The 26,264-nt window shown below is 41.7% G+C and overlaps 2 protein-coding genes across 5 annotated transcripts in view; both read right to left on the bottom strand.

Moving 5' to 3' along the window:
• ISOC1 (isochorismatase domain containing 1) overlaps positions 1-1,359 on the bottom strand; it is a 15,187-nt gene extending 13,828 nt beyond the window's left edge. The window contains exon 1 of one of the 2 annotated variants that reach the window (XM_044446751.1): positions 909-1,359. In XM_044446751.1, coding sequence (XP_044302686.1) covers positions 909-1,238 — 330 coding nt within the window. In that variant the 5' untranslated portion in view covers positions 1,239-1,359. The remainder of the gene's footprint in view (positions 1-908) is intronic. The other variant, XM_044446750.1, reaches the window with a different exon arrangement.
• Positions 1,360-15,901: 14,542 nt separating this feature from the next.
• The window catches only part of SLC27A6 (solute carrier family 27 member 6), a 44,688-nt gene continuing 34,325 nt past the window's right edge, over positions 15,902-26,264 (bottom strand). The window contains exons 7-10 of one of the 3 annotated variants that reach the window (XM_044446510.1): positions 25,006-25,204; positions 23,889-23,986; positions 19,624-19,754; positions 15,902-16,355 (exon numbers count right to left, since the gene is read on the bottom strand). In XM_044446510.1, coding sequence (XP_044302445.1) covers positions 16,179-16,355; positions 19,624-19,754; positions 23,889-23,986; positions 25,006-25,204 — 605 coding nt within the window. In that variant the 3' untranslated portion in view covers positions 15,902-16,178. The remainder of the gene's footprint in view (positions 16,356-19,623; positions 19,755-23,888; positions 23,987-25,005; positions 25,205-26,264) is intronic. The other 2 variants (XM_044446511.1, XM_044446512.1) reach the window with 2 other exon arrangements.

The raw sequence follows: 26,264 nt of genomic DNA, 5'->3' as shown, positions 1-26,264 counted from the left end.
ACACATCAATTCTCTTCTTACTGGAGTTTACTTGTTTCATGGATAAGTTTATGCATCTGTGAATGAGTGGAAAAAAACCACCTCCTTGATGCCTTGAGAACATCCTTGGCAAAAATCAAGAACAAGAATTTGTCACTTCACTCTTATTAAATGTTTATACTGATGAAAGTCATGTTCCATCACCAGAATTAGAGCAAGCTTTGTTCTCAATAAGCAGGAGGAAAGTTTTCCTCAAATAAGTAGGGTCTTGTTCTTCCACCCAAAAAGTAATGATCAGGTAGGTGGCCTCATTAGCATATTTCTGAATTGGTCCATTGCTGACCATGGTGATTTTAAGGGGAAATGCAAGTTCTGACACAGGCATGTAAGGAAACCCTGTTAAAGTGAGTCAGACCAACAAACGACCATCCTAGAGCTAAGAACTTCCTGCCTGGCTTTATGAGGTCACTGTCCCTCAAGATCAGCTTCCCAACCTACCATAGTGGAATTGGCCTAATATAAAGGTTTGTTATAATGATGACTAAGCCAGGTATATCTAGAAGCACTCTCTGTCTGAGAACAGCCAAACCGCCCCCAATTGCCCCTGACTCATATTTATACAAGATTCTGCGTTTTTGCACCACAGTAGGGGAACACCTTTGGGGAGGAAGGCAGAGTTTTCCAGGCTTGTTCTGCTCCGATCCGCTTGTCCTGCCAGAGGTGGGCAGCAATACCTTGCCACACCTTTCACCTGCTCCGCCGGAGAACTGGAGGCGTGCAGGGAGCTCCCCTTTCCTAGGCTGGGGCGCGTGCGCGCAAGGGTGGGCAGGGCTTCCCTTTACTTGCCGGGGAGGGAGACCCGCTAGACTGGCTGGCGCGCGCCAATCGTGCCCGTCCGCCGTGCTGCGCGCGCGCCTGCTCTCACCCACCTGTATCTGCAGCGGCACGAGGCGCACTTTGCAGCGCTCGCCCACCAGAAAGCCCTTGGGCAGGTCGATGTACTGGCTCCACTCCTCGGAGAAGAGCTGCACCACGAACTTGCGGTGCATGTCGAGCTGGTCGCCGTAGAGGCTCAGGAACTTCTGGATCAGCGTCTCGTAGCCAGAGCCGTGAGGCACCGTCGAAGGCCTGGCGAACACCGAGAAGCAGAAGAGCACCGGCACGGAGCCTGCTCCCCCGACGCCGCCGCCCCCGCTCGACAGGAGAGGAGCGGCGACGGCGGCGGAGGCTTCCGTCTGCGACTGCTGCGCCGCCGCCATGTTCGGGGGCAGCCGCTCCAGTTCCGCGCCGCCGCCGAGAGTGCTGCTGCAGCTCCTCCTCCTGCTGCCGCCGCCGCCGCCGCCGCCCGGCCAGACGGGAGGCGCTGGCGGCCCCCAATCCCGGCTCCTGCTCCTCCTCCTCACCATAGTAGCCGGCCCTTCCCTCCCCTACCGGGGCGGGCGGAACCCAGACAGGTTGGGGCGGTGCCGCCGCTCTCTTGCCCTTTTCCCCAATCCGCGGTTTTTCTTCTCACGCCATCGGCGGCCGCCGCTGAACGAGGAGCCCTCCAGCCACGCTCGCCTTCCCTGTGCCGTCCGCACAGCAGAGCGGACCCGCTTGCGAGGCTCGCAGGCACGAGGTTCTGGCGGGTGTGCGGCGAGCCGGCGGGCAGGCGGCTGGCTGGAGCTGTGGACGACACAGGTGGGCTGCTGGCGGCGCTGTAAGGGAGCGGCCGCAGGGATGCCTGCCTCCCTGCCTCCGTCCCGCTCCCCTCCCCCTGCTCCAGGCCAGTCTAGACGGGAATTGTGGCGTGGCGGCTCCTCGAGGGAGCTGCTTGCTCCGCTGTTGAATGTCCGCTCTCCCAGCGGGCACTTGCCACGCGTGCCTCCTGCTCATTCTGTGCGGCAACGCCTTAGGGCATGAGCTTTGCCGGTCAAGCGTTTATCGCGGATATCCTGCGCACGAAGAGGAGAAGACGGTGCGTGTATGTAAATACAAACCCTGAGTTATGATAAACTGGAGAACAAAGCAAACTTTACTGTTGCCTTAAAAAAAAAAAAAAGGAAACCATTAGCTTCTAATGTCCAAGGCATTTGTAAAGCACAGTTATGCACTCTGACATAGTTATGCATCTTTCTTAAACCAATAACAACTGTAATAACCCCATGTTAGCCTGGAAAGATAAAATAGTCTTCACTAGCAAATACTTCTTTTTAAAAAGTCAACCCGAAGTAGACATTTAGGGAGCCATCTTATGGTTAAGACCTTTGGGAGAGGGGATGTGTGATTTGGTAGGAACCCTGTCATGTCGGCAGCATGTGAGATACAGAAGCCCTGCTATGTTAGAAGAATGTGGTCTAAGCAAACCATATCAAAGGTGCCTTGGCAGAACCTGCTGGTGCAACCATTCAGGCCCTGACAATACAACTGGGGAAATGTCAAAACGGAGCCGAATTCTGAGCAGGACAGATGACACTTGTACCACGTCCTGTACATGCCAGACCACAGTCGTGCTTTGACAGTGGAATTTTACACTAGCGTGGCGCAGGGCATTTCCTCCCATTTTCTCCAGCAAGAGTGGGGGATTTAAAAGAAGCCACTCCCACATTGACAGCTGCCCTGCCCATGTTTCAGTAACAGAGTTTGGAGATGCTGTAAATCTGGACCCATTTATAGCCCAGCACCAGTATAGAAGCACCACATGGGAAAGATGAGATTATCGGCACATAGCGTGGGGCTGTACGTCTCTAGCACCACTGTGCACACTGAGCTCACAAAGGGGACTGTGGTGGGGTAACCAAGAAGGGAGCAGTTTGCGCAAAGCAGCTGGTCTGCAGTACACACCAGAACTTGAGTATAGAAAGATGAGATGCTTTACTTCAGGTCCTCTGCTTATCTTAAACAGAAACAAAAGCAAATGTCATCGCAAAGCTGTTCTGCAAAGTTAAGTGTTATCTGTATTGGTTACACAGAAATAAATTCTCTATTACATTTTCACAGTTCCAGATCAAAGAGATGGGATTATCCAAAACTCTTTTATATGCTGTTTTCTTCATAAAGCTTTGTGACCCATGCATACATTTATGCAGTTGCCATTAAGCTATGGCTCTAAATCTCTAGGGGAAGCACCCTACTTGTGCTTCTTACAGGAACTCTACTTGTTAGATTACCAGAATAGCTCAAGGCAGCTTGGCAGCCAGTCACTCTAAGGAAGTGACTGTTCCTTCCCTATAGACCAGTGCTGGATTCCAAGCTCTTCATTCAGCTCAGAGGTACAGAAGCAACCTGAACAAGGAGCTGAACTCGGCATACTTCTGCCTCCAGAAATAAGCTTTGGGCCTGCACCAATTATCCACCTCTGTTACCAGGAGACTGTCCCTGCACAATGCCCCAGCATAATCTCTGTCCTAAAGCTTAGTTGCACTGCTGCAACAAGTCTTTTCTCTGTGATACCTAAGTTCTTTCCAGATGAGCTTTTTTTGACAGACCTAGCAGGCTTCCCTCTGAAATGCTGGAATAAATAAAAAATGAAAAACGTGTATGAAAGAGAGAGGATACAATTATTACAGTATGCTTATAAAAGAGCAGCTCCTGAGCAAGACAACATATCCAGATGCCTCATGCCCTGGACTTTCAGCATATGTACAGCAGCCAGTAAAAAATGTTAAAAGATTTGCTAACTGAAGTAATTTTACTGCAAGCTTTGTCTTGGGATATGATCCTATGCATATTTAGACATAAATAAGGCCTATAAATATCTCTCAGCCACCCATGCTAGCTGGGAAATGCTGTAAGTTACAGCTCTTATTTCTATCTCAACTTGTGCAGGATTGCACCTTAATTCAATTTATGTATTAAATTTATATCCTGCTTTTTTCTTATAACAAACTGGCTTATATAATTCTTCTGCTTTCAGTTGTATTCCTGCAACCCTTGTGAGGTAGGTTGAATGTCTGTGACTGGCCCAGAGTCACCCAGTTGTCTCTAATATTCCTCGCCACATTATCTGTAATTGCTTTTTTGGAGATTAATCAGAAAAGTTGCAGGCATGAATGTAAGAACCTCTGAAATGCCTTTGCATTGAGAATGTCATTGGATGGCTTTGGCCACGTCATTGTAGCTGTTCCAAGGTCACTTCTGATCTGCCCCACTACATGGAGCCAATATACAATTCCCCTAGTCCCCAATCCCAGTCACAAATAGCGCACCTAAATACAGTTTACAAGAGAGGTCAATAGGGCTTTGGGCCTAATCTATTTCACAGTGTTGTTGTAAGGCTAAATTCTGTTTTGACATCCTATAAAGAAGCACTGAATGAAAGTAATAGCAGTAATCAAACAGGATTGCTTGGTTTCAGGTGAAAGCAAGGAGAAAGTACAATTCTCTTTTACAAATACTTCTATATAGCAGCTTTACTTGATTCTGGGGCTCATGGGGCTCTGTTGCTATATAAGGCAGCTTGCTTGTTTGTAGTATTTTTATCCTGCTCCTCAAACAAAAAAGGATCCTGGAGCAATTGCAATGACCAAAAAATAAAATCTCTGACTGCAGGTTTGCCATATAACAAAGAAGGAAAAGGGAATGAGAGAGAAGAGAAGGAAAACAACAAAGAAGGAAAAGGGAATGAGAGAGAAGAGAAGAAAATTAAATAGAACATCAGTACGGCTGGCACAATGACCCTACTAACTTCTCTGGGGATGTGAGCCAGGGGTGGGCAGTCCAACTGTGACAAGCCCTGATGTGTCCTCACCTGCTTCTGTCTCCTTGTCTGATTCCTCTTTCTCACAGCAGCTGCTGTCAACTCTGGGGAGGGGGAGAATCTCGCTGGACTGGTTCCTAACATCCCCTTTCCCTTTTCTTGTTCCCTTACTTTTTTTAACCTGCACTTATGTATAGGTGAGCCTCTCAATGTATTTTTCTGCCCACTTCCTTGCTTTTCTGCTTGTATCATGTCTCTGAAATCTTCTGTGTTAGAAATACTGGCCATGCTACCAGAATCTAAATGTCATCACAAGCAAATGTGTCACTATTTCTCCTCAGTGTTATAAGGGACCATTCCACTGGAAACTGAAGGAAGTATTCAGGGAATCTAGACAGCAGTCTAAACCCTAAACTTCAAAATGACATCAAATAAAAAGCATCCACGTATCCTGAACCACTCTTTCAATCCTGCTGAAACTTTCTACATAAGTCTAGCTTCGGATAAAATAAAAGTTATTAACCAATAACTCTGAACTCATATATAGCTCTGTCTCATCCACACACTGAAACACTGGAGTTACACTTTATCCACTCAAGTCTGTAAGTTCTGGGTAATAGCTCTTATGATGCAGCAAAACATTGTGTAAAGTGTTATGATTGGGCCAGAATCAAAAAACTGTTCATGTACGTGTAAACACTATATTTTATGCAGACTGCCACCAGAAAAAAATCTATTCAAGTGACCAATTATCCATTATTTGAATTACTCAGTACTAATTGAGTTCATGACTGCATCCAGTCATTTAATGCTGTTAGAACAGAAGCTCTCAAAGTAGTCAGTTGGATGAGCTGGCCATTAATCAACTTGACTCAATTCCAGTTCCTTAATTGAAAAGTGATAGTGACAATCTACTTAGCTGTTTTGATATAATCAGCTTTAACTCACCATGTGTTGCTAGAGAAACAAAGTGAACATTTAACATCCAGTACATGGTAATACTAAATGTGTTACATCTTCAGTATGAATTTATTGCAGCTTTTACAAGTGCATAGATAATGTATAACAGACTTGGATTTGGGTTTTGCAGAGAAAAACTGAAGTTATCCACTCTGTTATCTGCCCACTCCCACATCACATCCTAAAGTCTGCTACAAAGAAGTATGTAGGAAGGCACCTGCATAACACTGACGATCTAGAAGGTCATACACTTTTAACAACTGGTAGAGGTAAGAAGAACGTGGACAGAAAGAATGTGGGGTGTTGCTTTATTAAGCACAATCTAATCCATAATCTAATCTAATCCATAATCTAATCCACTTTAATCCACAATCTAAACCCAGGATGCCCCTTGGACTTCTGCAGTGTTCCATAGGAGTCATGTAATTATTTAACTCAGGGTCAACTTGCCTTTGACCAAAAGAATAAGTTCTTAATTATTTTGATTTTAATATGTTTCTATAGTGTCCAATAGCCATTGCTTTCCAGCTGTTTCACATTTCTTTTCATAATCTGGACAGTGACCACTTTCCTTATGAAATGTTAAAGCATTTAGGGCACAATTCTACACATATTAAGAAAAAAATAATCCTATAACTTGCAGCATTGCCCAGCTGATATGACTAGCTGTGCCCTACTGGAACTTGTAGGACTTCTGTTTAAAAAAAGCACAGGATTGTGCTCTTAGTATTTCTCGGTCTGGGGGAAAGGTGTCTAAGAAGTAACTTAATAGAGGCTTATGAAATTATTCATGGAGTTGAAAAGGATAACAGTCATTTCTCTCCCTCTTTTGCAACACTAGAACTCAGGTTCACCCAGTGAAGCTTATGATTATCCCAAATCTATCACCAATAAAGCTTCCTTCACTCATATCACATGTGGCAGGGTCTTCACACATTATAAGCAAGTACTACCACAGACAACTAGCTTTGCCATTGAGGATGGATAGCACTCCCCCCCCCCCCCAACTTCCCACTTCTCAATGTTAACACACTGAGTGTGAAAATTCACCTGGGCAAAGCCTACGCACATGAACTTCCCACAGCAGGGTTCCTCTTCCTGGACATTGCTGATGTGTGTTGAGCTAAACCTGAATGTGCTTTTCCTAATGCTCAGTGTGTGAGCATAGGCAAGGTGATCAGGGAAGCTGAGTGATTGTGGCCAGCTGCACAGCCTGTGGAGGGGGCTAAAGGAAAGTGACTGATGCACTTTTCACATGAAATTTGATATTTTTCTCCTTTTCATATCCTGTTTCTGGGTGCCACTGTGAGCTATGGAGTGCTGGACTAGATAGACATTTCATCTGATCCAGTAGGGTCTGGGGTATTGAGATTGCAAAAAAAAAAAAAAACCCTATACTGGAAGCAAATGAGCCTCTCTGTCAGAGATGGCCAACTAGCCATCAGGGAGAAGAAGAAAGGAGTTGGCATGTATGAACTGTATAAATGGCCCAGTCTATAAGGTAGAACATGGATAAAGGAAATAGCTGCAGAGTGGAAATTTGTATCCTGGAATAGCAGAGTGGAATATCTGAAAGTTCTGAAGATTAAGATGTCTTTTACTGAGGAATCTTCACATCACATTGTCTAGATTCTTTCCAGGGGAGAATGAGTACAGTATAGTGTGAAGGCAATAACTGAATACCTTAGGATGAGACACAGTCCAAAAGGGATAGGATTCTAACCAACTCACTCCAGTGCAAATGCTGCTATAGCAGAAGTCCTCTGCAACACTTACAACCTGTGCCAGTTTGTTTTGGTCACTTAACATTTGTGCCACCATAAAAATATTTTACATCACTACAATGTTGAGTATCTTGGATACATGAAGTAGTGACTGTGCCAATGATTGTAACACAATACAATGGAGAAATGTCAAGGACGGTAAATACTTCTACAGAGCACTGAAAGATAATTCCAAACTGCATTGATGATAATTTCTTGGATATTTTCTTCTGCTTTGATGTTTCTGGAAATCAACTTATGTTCTGTTGAATGAAATAAGAATGGTCAGGGGGAAAATATGGAAGACATTTCTGGAATAGTACTAGGAAGAGCTTTGCATACTTCATGCCTTCTTCCACTGGGGAGGTGATGGATATTTGTCCAAGGTGCTTGACCAAGGTGGAGTGCTCTTCCACATGGCAAACCCACTCAGTGTCAGGGTCCAGGGCTGGAAGATGGGCAGCCAGAGACAAGGGAACATGAGCAATTGAAGCACCAGAACCAGGGCAACAGAACTCCAGGAAAGACACAGTCCAAAAGCAGGGTTCAATGGAAAGTCCAAATGCTAGTCATGGTACAGGCTGAGGTCAGGAACCAGAAGAATGCATGAGGGCAGAACAAGGATGTGGTCGGGAGCAAGCCAAGGGTCAAGCAGCAGGAGGACAAACAGAGGTGCAGCTAGCAGCTACCTTGGACAGGATAACAGGATGGGAGATATGGCATGGCAGGATACACAAAACAGCACAAACCAGATACAGCAAGGGTCAGGCAAAATGCAGGAGCTTGCAGGAAGCAACATGGCAAGGCAGGATACATGGTCATAGCAGGATACAAATCATGCAAGAGGCAGGCACAACAGCAAGGCAACACAGAAAGGAAGGAATCAGGAGCATGAACCAGGAGCTGGAAAGGCCAGGCAGGATGCCGGCGTGGCAGCAAATAGGAAGCCCTGTGCTGAGGACACAACATAGCAAGACAGGAGGCAGGAAAGGCAGGAGCAGGAGGGACAGTCAGGTAAGGTGAGGCATTACAGCTACAAGAAAACCTAGGTTGCTGAAACCAATTATAGATGGAGCAGCTTCCTTTCATACAGCTCCTCTCCAGGACTCGAAGCTGGCACTCATCAGTAGAATGAGAACTCCAGCAGATTTAGGACTGATCCTGTGAATACCGGTTCTGACAACCAGTGCAGCCCAGATCCTGACACTTAGGGATCCAGAGAGTGGGCATTCCTTGACTGAGGAATGCTCATGTACGGCAACGGTGTCCTGGCTAAAGCCTCCATCCAGTGTAGGGCCCAGCTTTGCTGTGTGGGGGCTTTGGCCCAATCACTTTTGGCAGATGTAGCATGGATAAAGCACACAGGATGCCAATCACCCTCCCAAGTAGGAAGGTGTGTGACACCTGGGGGAACTCTTGGAGGTCATGGTAGAAATTCCTCTCCCTTAGTCCTGAAAGGGCACAGCTTGGGAGAGGAACCAAGCCTTATTGGACCAGATGGCAGACAGAACAGGTTAAATTACCTCATGGTCTGAAGCTTATCTGTGCTCTAAATACACTGTTGGATCCAAGAGCACCCCTACCCCACCCCAACTGTAGACGTAATTGTTTAAGGGAGTGAATATTCCTCTAAAACGATACTCAACTGGGCAAAAGTTCCATCCACTAAACATTATGTCTGATTTCTCCAGGTTGAGATTCAGTTTATTGAATCTATTACTGCACTGAGATACTGATTCAAAAAGCACAGCTTCACCTAGATTTGACGAAATGAAGTTAGAGCTGGATGTTATCCATTCCTTTGGGTCTGGCTAACAACTCAGTAGATGACTCAGTGCAGCATCACACATAACAACCTCCTACAGAGATAGTGTCTATCTGGAAAGTCTATGTATGTAAGTTCATGTAAATTCATACACAGAGCTTCTCAGAAGTTATGCATATATTTCATGTTTCCATCATGTTGGGAAAGTAGACTGTCATCACCTGTGACATTATACACAAAGGGCACATGTGCTTTTTTCTGTGTGGAAGAGGCAGCCATGAAAGAAACTGCCTGCTGAGATGCAGTTCTCACAATCAGAGATCCTTGCAATCCTGTGCAATTTTGGTGGGTTATCCTTCACAATGACATTCGTGTATTTCCATTCCATTCCATTCCATTTTTTTAGATTTTTTTTTTGGCTTCCTTCCACACATCATTTCTAGATTATGGATTCTTTGCCATTACAGTACTCATGTAAAGCACTCTAACCTTCTCTTCGTTATTTCATTATACACTGTCAGCTGAAGTCTTTACCCACTTTTTGTTTGCTCAGTCTACTGACCTATCAGATTCTTCCTATTAAACACAGTTTTAATAAGTGAAGATTTCTTCCAAGCACTTTTCCTTTCCCCCCTTTTTTCTTTTGTGTGTGTGTGTGTCCTAATTTCTGAATAGTATTGGAATGATTTATATAAAGCACTGGTTTTGAGGGTATTTCTCTAAATTGTGGATAGCCTCTCAAACGCCTATGGCCCCTGAACAACTTAACTAACACTTGCCCTACTAAGCTCTATAGTTTGTTATATCAAGCTCTCAAGCTATGTAAACTAACCTTCCTTTTTCTGCACACTTGCCTGGTAAGTCTTCCTTGCTATCAGCCAATGTTTAAATTGTATTCTTTCTAGAAACCCTTATAGGGACACGCCAGTGTTCTAATAAGAATTGCAGGATTCTCGCCCACAAGATGTGGCCAGATGCCAAAGAGGACAGTGCTGTTGCACTTTTAACACCCAAACTGATGATGGAATTTTGAGATGTCATTTGCATAAGATGCTACAAAGCTGAGATGTTCTGTACTCAGATCAAAGGTTTAGGTACCCTGTCCTTGTTTGCAGCTGCTTACTCTAGGTATACATCAATTTCTCTACTTCAGTGCATACACATACGTCCATTTGTTAGCCTTTTAGGTCGAACTATTATGGAAATCAGAACTGCATCTGAAATTGTGCCCTTATCTCTGAATTGTGTGCAATATTTCAGGCATAAACGAAAATGTATTATTTTGAATATGGGGATAGAAAAGGGAAGCACAGTTCTAAAACTGACAGCCGGCTGCTTGCCTCCAGGAATATATTATAATTGGGAGCAGTAGGGTAATTGCTTCAGGACTTGTGTAGAGAGCTGAGTTGCTGATTCGTATCAACTCCTGAACTTGAATTATGCTTTCAGTACAAATTCCTGCTTGACTCACAAATTAGCAGAAAATATGTCATTTGGGTGACTGCTGCTTTTCTGAAACAGAATGTGTCTTCCATGTAACACATACATACCATACTGATATATTTGTTTTGGTAATACTTTGGGTTTATAGTCATTCACTCATTCAATCATTTTTATTTATATTTCTCATAGTCAGTATATAGCTAATGATGTTTTACCATTTATTTATCTCTGTGTGTCCATAAATAACACTTCCAAAGTGAAAAGCTAGAACATGAGGGCTAAGCCTTCATGCTTCCTTCTCATATTACACTAAAAATTTAAAACTGAAAAAGAAGCAGTTAATTCAGATTATTTCTATAAAGAATGGTCAGGCCAGCAACGACAACAAAATCTGGTAATAGCATGGTAAGTGTCTTTTTTCATTTACTGTATGGAAATCAATCAGATTATGATCCAGTTTCTACTTGTATTCATGATAGAACAAATAAGGGAAATCCATTAAATATATACTACTGGACATATTGCAAATGAACAGCACAAATGCAACTGTTTAAATAATGTAAACATGTTTAAGACTGATTTCAGTGGATTAGTTAAGCCCATGCTTAGTTCTCTCCTAAATCAAAGGAACTTAAAATGTGTAACTTCACCTGGATAGTGCCACAAGTATTTTCTTCATACCTGTACATCTTTGTACCCCTGCATCTTGGTACCTAGGATAGGGCAAGGAAAACAAGGCTCCTGTACCTTTGCTAGAAAAGCAGAAATTTCAGCGGATGATGGAATAGACCATTATTTGTTAATGATTTAATTCTTATTTTTATCAAATGGTAGCCTGGAAGCCTTCAAACCAGATCTACTCATAGCTAAGCTGCTCAGGCTAGAGATTCTTATTCAGGAATATTCTGCTGATGATCTTTGCTGGATGCAAGGTTCACACTTGCAGCTCTTTCCTTCTTGCTGCAGGCCTGATTACTTTGTATGACTATGACTATATCACTCAGGTTTTAGTAATCATCCCCACTGACAATATAGTTGCACTGTACTTACAGACGGCTATTGTAAACAGATGGCAGTCTCCATCATTCCTGTCACTGCTTATTCTATCTCCTGAACCAAATAGATCAGGGGTCTCAAACTCGCGGCCCGCGGGCCAATTGCCGGGACGGGCAGGGCACAGGGGAGGGGCCCTGAGGCCTTCAAAGCGCCAGCGGCACCTGGGCAGGCTGCAGGATGAGCGGCCCACCACCACCGCTTGATGCGGTCCAGCCTCACCCAGACTCTACTTCCAGTGGCCCCCAGGTGAGTTTGAGACCCCTGAAATAGATCTTTCTATTCTAGGAAGCCTCTTACTTGAAATGTAGCACCCCCAAGCTGGCAAATATGCTCTTGTCCATGTGGATCTGCTGGGCTGGGAATACACAACATATTTTTGGCTGCCTGAAATGCCATTCTGTCTAGGTGGCAGGCTTTTGGATGCTCATCTAGATAGGCTGGTTTCAAATGAAAGGCTGGAACCTTTCTAAATCTTGCAGGGAAAGTTTGCTGACAATGCATTTTTCTTGCAACCAGTCTGGAAGTTAAGTTCCAATCAGTGTCCCCTCTAAAGCTGTGGTGGTTATATAGCAATTATTCTAGGGATAGATCCTGGGAAACAAGCTAATTCAAATGTACCCTAAGGGTATGATGATAAAACTACCAAGAGAAAATTGGAACAAAACTATATTCACATGTTGGTTCTTTAGTATTATTATATTTATGTCCCACCTTTTTCCTCTCAAGGAGCCCAAGGTGGCTTACATAATTCTTTTCTATTCAACTGTACCCTCACAGCAACCCTGTGAGATAGGTTCAGCTGAGAGCCAGTGACTGGCCCAAAGTCACCCAGTTAAAGTAGTGTATGCATACATTTCATAATTTTAAATTGAAGGAAAATTATAGAAAGTTTTCCCATACCAGGCTGGACTATTCATTTATTTATTTGACCATATGGGTTTCTCCCTTCTCTCTCTCAGACGACAAACAGTTCTTTGGCAAAAGTTCTTTCTTTCCAGGCGACATCCAGCAAGCTATAGCCAACATAGAAGAGGCTCTGAGCATGCACAGAGCAGTTTGTTGAACCCTACTAGAAACTATTTCTGAGTAGCCCTGGAAGCTACACATCTGGGAGTCCCCCTCTGGAGACTAGGCATACGCAGGCCCTCTAGCTGGCTAGCCTTTCTCTCCCAATGCCACGTCATACAGTCTCCCATGTCTCTTCCTGGGACTCCCAGGCCCTATCAGTTCTCGGGGTCTTCCAGAAGAGCTGGAGATGGCAGCCTCTTGCCAACTCTGTGTCTGCAGGCCTCTCTTTCAAGGCTTCGTCTTCAACCAAAGAGCTGGTGTCACCCTGACCCTGAAATGCCTGCCAAGAACAACTGCCTCTTTCATTCCCCACACTCAGTATCTATTCTAACCAGCAGTGGTTCTCCAGAGTCTAAGAAAAAGACTTCATCTGCCACCTGCGCATTTTAACTAGAGATACCAGTGACTGAAGCACGTTTTACCATGAAGCTGGGGTTCTCATCACTACCTTCTATTGTTTACCTGGGAACAGATGCAAGTTTGCATGGATTAGAATATTGCTTAGTGATGCCTTCCAGAAAAATTACACAGCACTCTAACTCAGGCACATTGTGCCCATTCATGTTTACTGGAACCTGTAGACCTTGCCCAGCCAGGTTAAGCTTCTACAGCGGCTCAAGGGATGGACCTGTTTCTTCCACTCATTAATGGGAGCTGTCCCAAAGCAATGGCAAGGGCCATATAACTTGTTCCACACATATTTTATTGACTGCAAAGGTTGGCACCAGTTACCTGCTGAATGAATATACTTCAGGCTTCAAACACAGAGAAAAATTAACTAAAATTAATTATATGTTTTAAAAATCAAACAATCCTGAACTGCAGCCTTGGTATGCATGCCAAGTTTCAAGTGTCCACGTTTCATGGTCTTGCAGCTATGACAGACATATAGCCCCTTAAAATAAACAAAACCATACGATCTTGCTTGTAATTAAGTCAATAAGAACATTTGAAGAATTTATATTTTTATTTCATTGTTATGAAAATGTCATAGTCATTTTCACTGCTGACTAGAAATTTCTGGGCACTTCTGTTTCATCAGAATGGTTCTAGACATGTTTTAAGCTTTTTATGGTGTATCTTGCTTTTGCAGAATCTTCATGGAGAACATCATGCATATCAATGTCAGTGCTGAAATATGCCTTACAGCACAATCCTGTACATGTCTGTTTATAAGTAAGTCCTGTTAAATGCAATGACTTATTCCTATGTATTTATTAGATTTTTATCCCACACTTTTATTTTTAAACAGCTCAAAGCAACTTATATCATTCTACTTCTCCCACTCCCAGTCTTATCCCCACAACAAGAAGCTTGTGGGCTGAGAGTCTGTGACTGGCCCAACCTCACCCAGTTGGCTCCATGGCTGATCAGGGACTAGATTTCAGATCACCTTATTCCCAATCCCATGCAATTAACCACTATATCACACTGGCTCTCTAAGTAAGCATATATAGGATTGCTGCTTTTGGGTGTGGGTATCCATTTCCTTACCAACAGTGATCCCTGTTTCTACACTGCATTAGTTCCTAACTTTTGTTCTGTGAATGGATTGGGGGTTTCATGATTCTAATTTCGCTCTGAAGGAAAATCTGTTTCTGGGAACTGGAAACACCTCTGGAACAGAATGGGTTTTGACAAGAGATGCTAGGCAGGAAGTGAAATCACCACAATTTGTGGTGGAAGGGTTTGCATGAGTAGAAGTTCCTTTCATTTTGCACAGATCAGTTATGGATCTAAGCTGTACATTTCTAGGACCCTGGCAAACTTAATTTCAAGATAAATCTGAAAGATCACACAGATATTCTTAAACACTGTGCATGCTTCCACTAGAGTGTTCCTGGTACAAATGATTAAAAGTGATTGTGCATCTATTGTATTATTCCTTAACTGCTATTCTTCTGGTAAGAAAAAAGATGGATGAAACCATGGGAAAATCTAGGAGAGCTATAAATTGAAGAAAACATAGTCCAGACACCCACCCCATAAACTCCTGTGCTTTTACACAGTATGCTTGTAAGATAAAAGTCTTATGTGGAACTATCTCAAGTGTCAGGATACAAGAAATACACTTTTCAATTCTTTCTTGTGATCCACCTTGTGTACATTCTGGTGCAACCCCACCCCCAAGATTTTTTTTAATGTATTAAAATAAATCTTGACATATGGCTAGGACAACTTTGATGGCTGCTTTAGAAATGGCATCTTTCTTCCATGGAGGTAGGGATAAATCTCGTACCTCTTGTAATGGATATCTGTGTATTTTACTTCCCATACACCTTTTAAGAAGGCACTATTTCTAAACTTGTTCCAAACATGGAAACATCATGTTTTGTCTTTCACATGACTGCGTACACAGGTGTTCTTCCCCTATACCAGTATAGGAAAAATATCATGTGTAATCTCTGTTTTTAGGCTCAAAATAAATGTTAACAACACACCTCTGTGTTAATCTACTCAATAGTAAGCCCTATTCAATTCAATTCGACTTAAGCTCTGGTAAGCATATGTAGGTTTCAGCCTAATTCATTTCTTTCTGAACCCAAATGTATTTTGAAGAGATTAGTGAAGAGGGTTAATATAACAACAGAATATGGAATACCTTTATGATTCAGAAGATATTAAAATTAGAAAGCATAAGAAAATAAAGAGGATGTTACTCAATTGTAGCAGAAATATCTAAAAACAAGTTTTCACTGAGTTAACAATGCAAAATTACAAAATTATTTCTTCTCTTTGGAACTATTTCGTTAAAAATAAATTTTAGTTGAATACCGTGAGGAACCAAACACCATTAAATACACAACATAAGATAACTACACTGTAGCTCTGTTATTCTTCACTCTAAACATCCTTTACTTGTGTCTTTTATACAAACATACAGGAAGCTTAAGATGACTTTCTTGTCAAAAATGTAATAGATTAGGCCAGTGTATTTAACTATATGTAGCTAAATCTGACACTCTGTGCATTTTATTATATATGTACCCCACCCTTTTTCCTACAAGGGTTGCCAGGTGGCTAACACAATCCCCCTTCTCCTCTCCATTTTAATCCCACAAACAACCTTGTGAGGTAGATTAGGCTGAGAGTCAGTGACTGGCTTAAAGTCTCCTTGAGAGTCTCATGGCCCAGTGGGGACTAGAATCCTGATCTGCTGAGTCTCAGTCCAACAATCTGCCACCCTGGCTCTCTAGTCTACAATCCTGTAGACACTTACCTGAGAGTAAGTCTTATTGCATTCAACAAGACTTACTTATGCTGAGCAGTAGAAAATAATCAGTATGCACTGAGAGTAAAACAGAGAAAGTTGACAGAAATCAATACATTCTCTGCCAAATATTAACTAAAATTCTGAACGTACAAATTTTACCCCGGAGACCACACTGATAGCTACAAAACCCTGTTTAAACTTTTGTTCTTTTGCATGTACTTGATTGCACAAATTCTTGTTAATAAGTAAACATTAAAGTTTGAACTGACCACGTAAGATCTTATCATGTACTTCTTTGGTTAACAGAATGTACGACTTATTTGAACTGTCCAAAAAATAAAGCGGATCACTGATTGTAGATGGATTAAATCCTTCCCGCACCAACTTAATTTTTAGTTGCTTGAAAGTTCCTGTAACTTCCATTTTTTCCTACAGACGAAAGAAAAAAGATATTTTGTTTATACTTGGAAAAATTAAGTAGGTGAAATTGAGAACAAACTTTTATACTTGACTTTTCAACCCTTTATTGGATTATGGACTCTGCTTCTGCCAAGTGCCCCAACCAGAGATTGACTACCTTTTCTTGTGCTGTTGCCTTTGAGGATCTTGGAAGTCTGCCTACTCATTATTTCTCATGATGTCAAGCATGGAGTTCTGAAACTTGCCTGTAGGAACTTTGAGTCCAAATTTCTAAGTAATAGCTATCCAAATCTGTGCTCAAAGGCTGACTTTCTATGTCTACAAAATGAAGTTTGGAAGCTATAGAACAAAAGGCCTAGAAGCTTGCCAGCAACTGAGACACCTTCCAGGGTAGTAAGCAAGCTGGACTTTTTGCAACTGCTAGTCAATTTCTCTCACTTCTGATTGTACTTGCTGGTCTGGGACCTGATCTCAGACAAGTTGCTACTGTGCCCGGCAAAGGAGCCACCCCATGATTATTGGAAACCCAAGCAGCAATAACCCAAAGCGGGGGGTTGGCACTTGGGGAGTAAAAGGGCAAGACATCTTTCTGGCTATTTTTGGTTTTCTCAGAGCCCTCCTTTGAATTTAGGGCCTGTCAATGCACCTTGGAGAGAAAATACAGAGGCAAGTAGGGGAATCTGTGGAGGTGCAATGGCTGTAGTGATGGTAAAGGAAATGCAGGGCTGAGAGGACCAGTCAAGAGGAACACAGCCCAGCCAATCAATGGCTGTGCCATGTTCTGGCTTTTCTTGCATCCATAGGTCTGGCAGTTGCCCAGCCTGCCCTCCAAATCCTATTGGATGTGACCAGCCTGAATTCATTTTCAATCAGGATTCAGGCCTGATTTTGGTAACCAATTTTGGGTTACTCTGTATGATAAGTGTCACGGGAAATATGCCCACGTTGATACTCCTGGACAGTGCAGGAGTTTATAAGACCAATGACCACAGGATTCTTCTGTGGCAATTGTCTGAAGTTGGAGAAGGCAGTACAGCTTTGCAGTGGTTCCATTCCTATTTGGATAGTCATCTCCATGGATTCTCCAGTATGCAGTTCCTCAGGGATCCATCTTGTCTCCAATGCTACTTAACATCTACATGAAACCACTGAGAAGGATCATCTGGAATTTTGGAGTGCATTGCCATCACTATGCTAATGAACACAGGTCTATTTTTTATCTACCACAGGTGAAGCTGTAGATGTGCTAAGCTGGTGCCCAACTGTGACAGTGGAGTGGATGAGGGCTAACAAACTGAACCTATCCAGGCAAGACTGAGATGGTCCTGGCAGGCGGGTCTCCTGATCAGATGGAGTGTGCTAAACTTGTTTCACATAGTATTGCACTAACCTTGAGAGACTAGGCCTGGGAGTGCTTCATGTGTTATCTTTGTCACTTGGCCTCAATGGTAAGGAGTGTTTTTTAGCAGTATACTGCACAGGGACAGCCTCGTTTCAGTAGGCACTGGTAATTTCTACACTAGACTGCTGCAATGCACCATATATGGGACTGCCCTTGAAGACTGTTCAGAAGCTGCAGTTTCTGTAAAATGCAGCAGCCAGACTTTTACCCAGAACCTGAAGGTCCAAGGACCTAACAGCAGTTCTGGACTACTTTCACTGGCTGCCTATACCCTTCTGAACCAGATTCAAGGTGCTGGTTATAACCTACATATAATGACTACATAGCTTGGGGCCCCAACACTTGATGGAACATCCAACTACAATCCTCCCAACAACAATATAACTGGACACCATGATCAGCAACTGGGGACTTCCAATGACAGCTGCCCCCAAGGGAGGCTTGGTTAGAGGCAACAAGAAGTCCTCCTTTGAGGTAGCCCCTAAATTATAAAATGATCTCCCTACTGATGCTTGCCTGGTGCAACTTCACTATCTTTCTGGCACCAGGCTAAGTCTGACTCAAAGCCAAGGCATTTGATAGATCCAAATAGGACTTGCGGGGGAGGGTGTTTTAGTAAGCTGAGCTGTATGAATCTGCTTTAATTGTTTAGGTTGTTAAATGCCAGTTTTCCATTTTGAACAGAATGTTATGAAGTTTTACTGTTATTTCTATTGTATTTTATTAATTGTTGTGCACTGCCCAGAGAGTTAGCTATTGGGTAGTATAGAAATATAAATAAACCTAATAATAATGCTAATCTAAATACACCTTTTTAGCTCTCACAATAAGCTTCTTCTGAGTCATACAACTCTAACAGAAAATGATGGAAAAGGCCATTTAGTGAATCTGGCTCATCTCTCTAGTTAGATAAGATTTATCATCAGTATCTGCTCCTGCTTTACCTAATCGAAATACATTCACAAGAGCCAAAAGAGACCAGTAGATTGATATATTCCTAGAAAAATACATGTCCTACCTCCAGCCTGTTGCTCTCAGTGTTATTGTCTGGTTGTGCTTGGGAATAGAGGTACACTTGGTCACATTCAAATGCAATAGTTCAGGGAGGGTGAATATTTACTCAAGTCATTTAAAGATATTCATCTTATTACAAGTAATAGTAGGCCAGTTTTGCAAGAGTCCATTCTAAATATATATCTTGCAGTCCCATTCCAGAGATCCCTCTTTAGTTTCTCCCCTGCCCCCCCCCCCACAACACTGCCCGCCTCAACTTCTTGTGTTGTTATTGGTATGGGTTAGGTACCCAGTATTTTGGCTCATGGATTTCTATTGGCAAAATCTAATAATGGAACATAAGAGGCTGAAGATTCAAAGATACCAGCTGAGATGTGAATGGAGACCATGTTTGTGTGTGTGTGTTTGCCAGCCTTGGATCAGCCGGAATCCACAATTACAAATCTAACTATATAACTGACTTTACTTTTCAAAGCATCATCATAACTTAATGCAATTTTTATTATGATGTCCATTACAGACACAGCATTCCTTCATTCCAACTTTTGCTATTTGTTACCCTGAATTCATTTTGTTATTCCCAGCCCATACTTCTAATCTTTCTAATCCATTTTACCATTTTCCATGAGGTATACAAGTCTTCTAATTTAGTATAATCTGTAGTTTTCATTAGTGTGCCATATAATTCCAGCTCATTACAAAGACTGTAAGCAGGATTCACTGATCTTTGAAATGCCCGTTAGATAGCTCCCGCTGAAGCCATCGTTTATTTTTCAGGATATATAGCTTAATACACTGCTAAGCTGATATTCTGCTAGCAATAAAGAATCTTGACATGTTTACAATGTTGCTGTATATTACCTGGAGTCTTAAAAACAGTGGACAGGCATAACTGGGGAGATACGTCACCACGCAGTCATAAAGTTTTTCTAAATCTAAGGATCTCTTAGGCTTTAACATGATAGATGCCATTCCTGCTTTCCCATCATAACCTGCAGGAAATTATTATAGGGTTAATGTTCCATCCATTAAAATCCACAGATTTTCAATGATCTAGAGAGATATTTAGTATTCCTAACAGTTTAAATGAGGGCTGGATCTACACCTAGCCTCATTTTGTTAAGATCTCCTCATGATGTTGTTATAGCCACATCCCGCATTCTTTATTTCAAAGACTCACAGCGAGACTTATACAGGATATCCAAAGTTTTCATGCCATTTTCCCACATCACATATGTACTCCTTAGTGGTATTAATTGGTGTTACTAGCTTGATGAGGTTTGCCATCAAGTGGAGAGGGGTTGGAAAGGCCCTTTAAAGTTCCTTGTTTCTATGTTTGCTTGGTTGTTTTTAGTTCCACTGACTATACACAAGTGCAAAATCCTGAAAATGAGGCAGGGGGATAGATCCTTCTGTCCCACCACAAAATCAAGAAGGACAAAGGATGCCCTACTTGTTCCTGTTCTCACAACCCCCAGAGGGTGAAGCCAGTGAGACCAGCAATATAGCATTCCATCCAAAAGTAATAACCCTTATGAAATATTGGCTCAGCCCAAAGGGGTGCGACTAAGAAAGAGCAGGGCTTTAAGAGATTTGAATCAGAAAGAGCAAAAAAGCTGAAAATTCTGGAGCTGCTGTTGCCCCTTAGACACTTAAGGCCCTTGCCAACTTGGTTTAAGTATAATTCCTGTATGTTTGAGTTGGAGGGGTGAATCTACACAGTGAATTCATGACTATGAAATTGAATTGGTATTTTATTACATTGATTTGAAGATTCTTCATGTAGAGTTGCTACTTCTATGTTATGGATACTCAAACCAGTTGAGGAAGACTTCTTGAATTTTTGTTTGAATTTGAATTCAAAAGGACACTTGAACTTTGCAGTTCTACAAGCAACTTCTGTATTAGTGCTGTTGCCAAGGATTTCGCTGCACAAGTTGTAGCATTTTTGTTGTTGTTATAATTACTCATGTTGGCTGTTATATAATTGTTAATAAGAAGAGATTCATTTTGTGAAATTGCGTTTGCAAATGTCCATCAACAAATCTCTGAATAATCAAATAGCCCCATAGAACCTTTAAATGTTACACAATTGGCTCTCCACACACAGAAATCCAACTCAGAAACTGCAAGTCAGAGACTGAAATCCTTGCCAGGGTGAAGGAGGAAAAAGAGAAAGTGAAGGATCTCTGAGTGGCTCTCCTGTTTTATGGAGCCAGAGACAACTTGGAACAGATCCTCTCCCCACACCCCACCAGGACTGTGCCAGGTGAGCACACATGTAATGTGGAATGGAACAAGCTGCTGGGAGTACTCTGGAGGCTCAACAGAAAATGACCCTCTGCCCCTCATGTTAGTGTTAATTTCTCCCAGCCCCTAATTTCCTAAATTGCTGAATGCTTCATGCTTTACTACTCACTTGTGAGCATTTGCATAGTTTTTTAAGGTTTTCAAAAATAAACACCTCCTTGAGTTCTGGAACACACATTTAATGCATTTAATGTAAACAGCATTCTTTAATTCTAATAAGTCCAGAATTTCTTGGCATCTGGAAAAGTCTTAAGGGAAAAGGAAAATTGTACACATACTTAACATGGGTCCGTGTTTTATAACCACCTTGGAAACTCAAACAACTGTGCTTCATTTTGACAGGTACAGATTAAGTGGCGTATATCAGTGTTTACGATTAAACAAATCATAGGTGGATGGGCGAGCACGCCCCCTACATTGTTATTATTTTCAAAGCTGAATTAACATGTCATGACTACCTCTGAGTATACTGGGTTCCTGCCCATTCCCAATGGGCTGCACAAGCCTGGGACAATCTACCTCTAAACTTGGTTCAGCAATTGCAGGTTTTTACAGGAGATATAACCAGAGTTGTAAGCCAATAACTGACCTTGAGTTACAACTCTAGATACCCTGCTCAGACATCCTTAGACTGTTGAGCTCTGCCTGGCAGCAGCAGGAACCAAGTCAATGCTTTCTTTCCTTTGCCAAAAAGCAACTATAATGTTCTGGGAAGAATCAGATCTACACCAAGCTTTTATTGCAGCACTGTGTCACTTAAGTTACTCCAATGGTACACTATGTTCATTTCCTATCCCTGTCACATTGTCCTCTTTCTATTCCAGTATGTTCATATGATGAAACTCCTTTCCAAAGTATGGATTTGGAGGACAGGAGCATCTCACCAGATTGTAATGATTTAGTATACATGATTGCATTCAAATGTGTTTCATGGCATGGATCTTTAGCAGATCTATCTTCTGTGGGCCATCTTTTGACAAAACAAATGCTTCTAACAAAAAGGCTTTATTATGCAGCCTTTGTAATCCAACAAACACACAGTGTATTGCAGTAACCTTTTGCAGAAGCAACAAGCAGAGTTAGAATGCTAGCCATTAGAGAAATGTGGCTTAATGAAGATATTGATTCTAAGATGGCTGGTTCTCCTCTCATCCCTGAACTGAAAGAGTTAAGCCCACCTTCAAGTGGACCGGTCTGCTTAAGGATCAGTCACTTGGAACACCTGATGCTTCTCAAATGGTCTTACCTCTTAACCTGACACAATGTTACTGGATTAAGGAATCTGGGTTTCCCCTGCACTCGTATCAGTTCGTTCACTAAGCTTTCCCACAGAGTTTGCAACTGCCTGCTTCCTACTGCATGACTCCATCATGACATCATGAAGATAGATCAAAAGCTTTGCCATAATATGGCTGCTAAAATCTGGACTCCGTAAGAACAGCTTTAGACTTAAGACATTCAGGAATCCATATTACAAGTCTTGCTTCCCACATACACCTTAGTAATGCTAATGTCCCTCTTCTGAAAGGCCTTCCCTTTGGGGTACACATAAGACATGCTAATGCTTGCCTGTACTGAAGCTTGCTCTTTTTGTATTGTGTTCAACCCTAGTGTGCCCCTGGCATACAGTGTACATGATTCCCCACCTGATCCCTCTCCTTCCCACAAACTGTGTATGTAACTGATAGGTTATTAAAGCCTCTTGTGCAGATTCCATCTTTGTGGTCCCTTTGGGGGCTACCTCCCTGCCTCAAGTATTTCCTGTATGTCTGAATAAACTGTAAATGTTCTTTTGATGGTACACCCCCAGCATATCTGCTCTCCCTAGTTGTTGCTGTTTTGTTACCTCTGTTATCTTGGTCCTCTGACATTGGCTATTCAGCTGGGGATTCTTGCTACCCATCCTGTTTTGAGTCAGAATCTAATCCATCAATGGTTGAAGGGCCCTGTGTAGAAGGAGTGAGCCAAATCCTACACAAGTCAACTGAGTTTAGCTCCAAAGGCCATTTTGTTGGGACACATTCAATCCAAGGCAGTACTTATGCCACCTATCTTTCTTAATTTAGGAAAGGTTTGTTTAAAGATGTTAGGAGTCTGAGTTAATTGCAAAGTGATGCAATGATTCCCCTGTCTCCTGCCACCAGCCGTAGAAAGATGTCCTTTGGCAGTATGCTGAGGTGAAATGTTAGAGTTAGACTACTTTAACTGAGCTACTTTTATTTCTAGGTCATTCCTAATGACAAGTAGTTAAACTGGGAGAAAGAAGGTGATGATTTTTTTCTTCATAAGCCTGCCTTAGTTTGCATACATACATAGCTGGACTAACCTCTAACTGACCACAGAGTTAGTGTGCCTATGGATTGCAATAACTATGTCAAGAAGCACAGGACACAAGCCATTTCTTCTCTGTTAGAATCATCTTCATCATCTGCCACAATCATCTAACCACAAGTAGATTTTTACTATAATTTCCAACCAGAAAACTGCTATACATCTTATCAGTCTGGTATTTACTACAACTTTTCTCAACAAGTATTTTACCCTGCTAGTTAAAAGAATTAAAATTTAAATAGGTCACAAGTTATATTATTTACATTTTAGTAATATGTGTGGTAATTTATTTACTTATAAAGCTTTATTGTGACATTTTATGTATGTAAAAACATTCAATTTGTGAGTAGGCAATATTCTTTTCTTTCAAAATTATCTATTCCCTGCTGTCCCATTCCACCCCAAACATCTCTAAATTGTGGTCCCATAAACCAAATATAGATGATTCACTGTATTTTCAAAATAGAAGGAGCATATTTTCTTACCTTGTACAAAAACCCCATAAACATTGACTTCCTGAATGAAATCCAACATACCAATGACATCTGAAACCTCAGTAGTTGCAACATTTTCCCCTTTCCACCTAAAATAGAGAAAGTACAGAAGTATATGTATATATAAAAGTTAAACTCTAACTTTAATTTTTAATTGAATAAAGAAAGTTATTAAACACTGAATTCTTTTAAAAGCCTGTTTCTTGCACAGCATTTTGTTTGATTTAGGGTCTTCATTGCATTCAGACATATTTATTTGTTTGTTTATTTATTTATTTAGCAAGCTTCTATGCTGCCCCATTCGCCAAAGCCATTGTTCATTATTACATGAATAAACCTTGGTCTTGTGCTGTGGCTGCAGGGAGAGGACTGGAAGCTTTTACTATCTTCCAATTTTCAGTTAACTGCAGTGTAGCCTTAAATCCAAGCTGTAACATACTGCTCATCCTAACCATGGTTTTTTCAAACAAGCCTGTTTTTTTAGCAATATTTGAGGTCAAGTTGTTACAGTTAACGACAACTTGTCTGTGCTGGACATAAAGCAAAACTGTAGTTAGTTAAAAAGGAAAACAAATGTTTCCTATATTCTCCCCTGGCCATGCCAGAAGAGAAGCGAGGGAGGACTGTGTGAGTCCAAGGCACAACCCACTTGTTCATATGAAAATAAACCACAGTTTATAGTTTTGCCCAAACCCTCTGCGTTAAACTTCTAGGGAAACTTGGCTTACAAAACTCGACTAGAGTTTTGAACTTGAGCTGGTTTTGCTATATAAATTAATTTGTAAACTTCAAAATAAATATATCCATAATGAATTTATGTGGGTTTGGCCTGCAAATATATTTTATTTTTTTACTGTCTTTGTTATTATATCTGAGGAACTATCTGTCTTGTAAAATATTTACCAAGACAGGACAAAATGGTTGTGGTCAATGGCTTGTTGGCAAAATCACTGTATTGAAATCTCTTTAGGACAATATTTAAGGGAAAATGTGGAGAAACAGAGTAACTGGAAGCAATTCCCTGCCCCCCATGCACTTGCGCGCGCGCGCACACACACACACACACACACTAATAGAAATGTTGATTACATATCTTTACTGACTATACCTGAATGTATCTCCTGTTCTGTCCCAAAAGTAAAGATAATTATCTTGATTTTGAACCATTACATCTCCTGTATTGAAATAGCAATCTTCTTTTTTAAATACACCACAGAGTAACTTCTTTTCCGTATCTTTCTTATTCCCAGCATAGCCAAAAAATGGATTCTTTGACGTCACTTTGGATATTAAAAGTCCAGGCTCACCTATGGGTAGAATTTTACACAGAGACAAAGTTACAAATTTGCTCAGTATGTTTCCAACGTGTTTCAAAAAAAGATATTACAATATCAGTTCTTAGGCCACCTATCTGGTATTAAGTTCTACTGATATCAAAGGGACTTTTGAATAAAATTATATTGTAAAGGACTCTCTGCCTCTAGAAATGTGGTTACACAGTGTTAGTAACAAAGGATACAGTGTGAGAGCGAGCTTCTATTGCATTGACTTTTTTACAAGGAAACGAACCACTTGACAAACCACTTTAAGGCAGCAGCAGATCACGTAAGGACTGAAACATGGCCAGAAGCAGATTTGAGGCAGCATGCCATTCTCCAGAAATTTAATATCCAGTTGTATGGTAAACTGACAAATTTTATCATCCTTACCCCTTACCTAGGAAAACTATTGGAAAAGTGGATTCTGTGTGCTCTTGAAATAAACTAACAGTCTTTGTAAACTCTCCTCAGTGCCTTGATTGTGGGGAAGTTATATAATTGTGCCATGTTTAAAACCTAAAGCATGCATTTCATTCAGGACATCAAACACATTTTCCTCCCAAAATGGCTTCATTGGGGAATCGCAAGATATTGGGAAGTAGCCCAGATTAGATTTAGGTCACTACAGCAAAATGGCCTGCAGCAAAATGTTGTAGTAAGACTTCCTAAAAGCAATGCTTCTGTTCAGCGTACCAGAGAGCTAAGGATTTCAATAAATATGACCTACAAGGTCTAAAGAATGGTTTCCTCTAAGTTGTGTGGGGTTGCTTACTCGTTGTTTATTTTTTCTGGTGGGGATTGTACACATTTTCACTAATATATAATTCTGCTAGACCACATTGGCACTAATGTGCACTTGTACAAGTGGAATGAAATTTCATGTATCACTAAAAATATTCTGGCTACATCAATGAACTGACAATCTAGATGATATGTGAAACATAGATGGGATAAAGGTAAACAAATCTGTATATCTTAATCTTGATTCCTCCACCCATTGATGGCTGGAGAGGCTTATCATGGTCCATGGACAGTTCTTCCTTACTGT

Source organism: Varanus komodoensis, unplaced genomic scaffold, assembly GCF_004798865.1.
Source record: "Varanus komodoensis strain SLA01 unplaced genomic scaffold, ASM479886v1 scaffold5, whole genome shotgun sequence".
In the NCBI taxonomy this organism is placed as follows: domain Eukaryota; kingdom Metazoa; phylum Chordata; class Lepidosauria; order Squamata; family Varanidae; genus Varanus; species Varanus komodoensis.
Note: the sequence above shows the minus strand (reverse complement) of the source record. Positions and strands in the feature narration are given on the sequence as shown.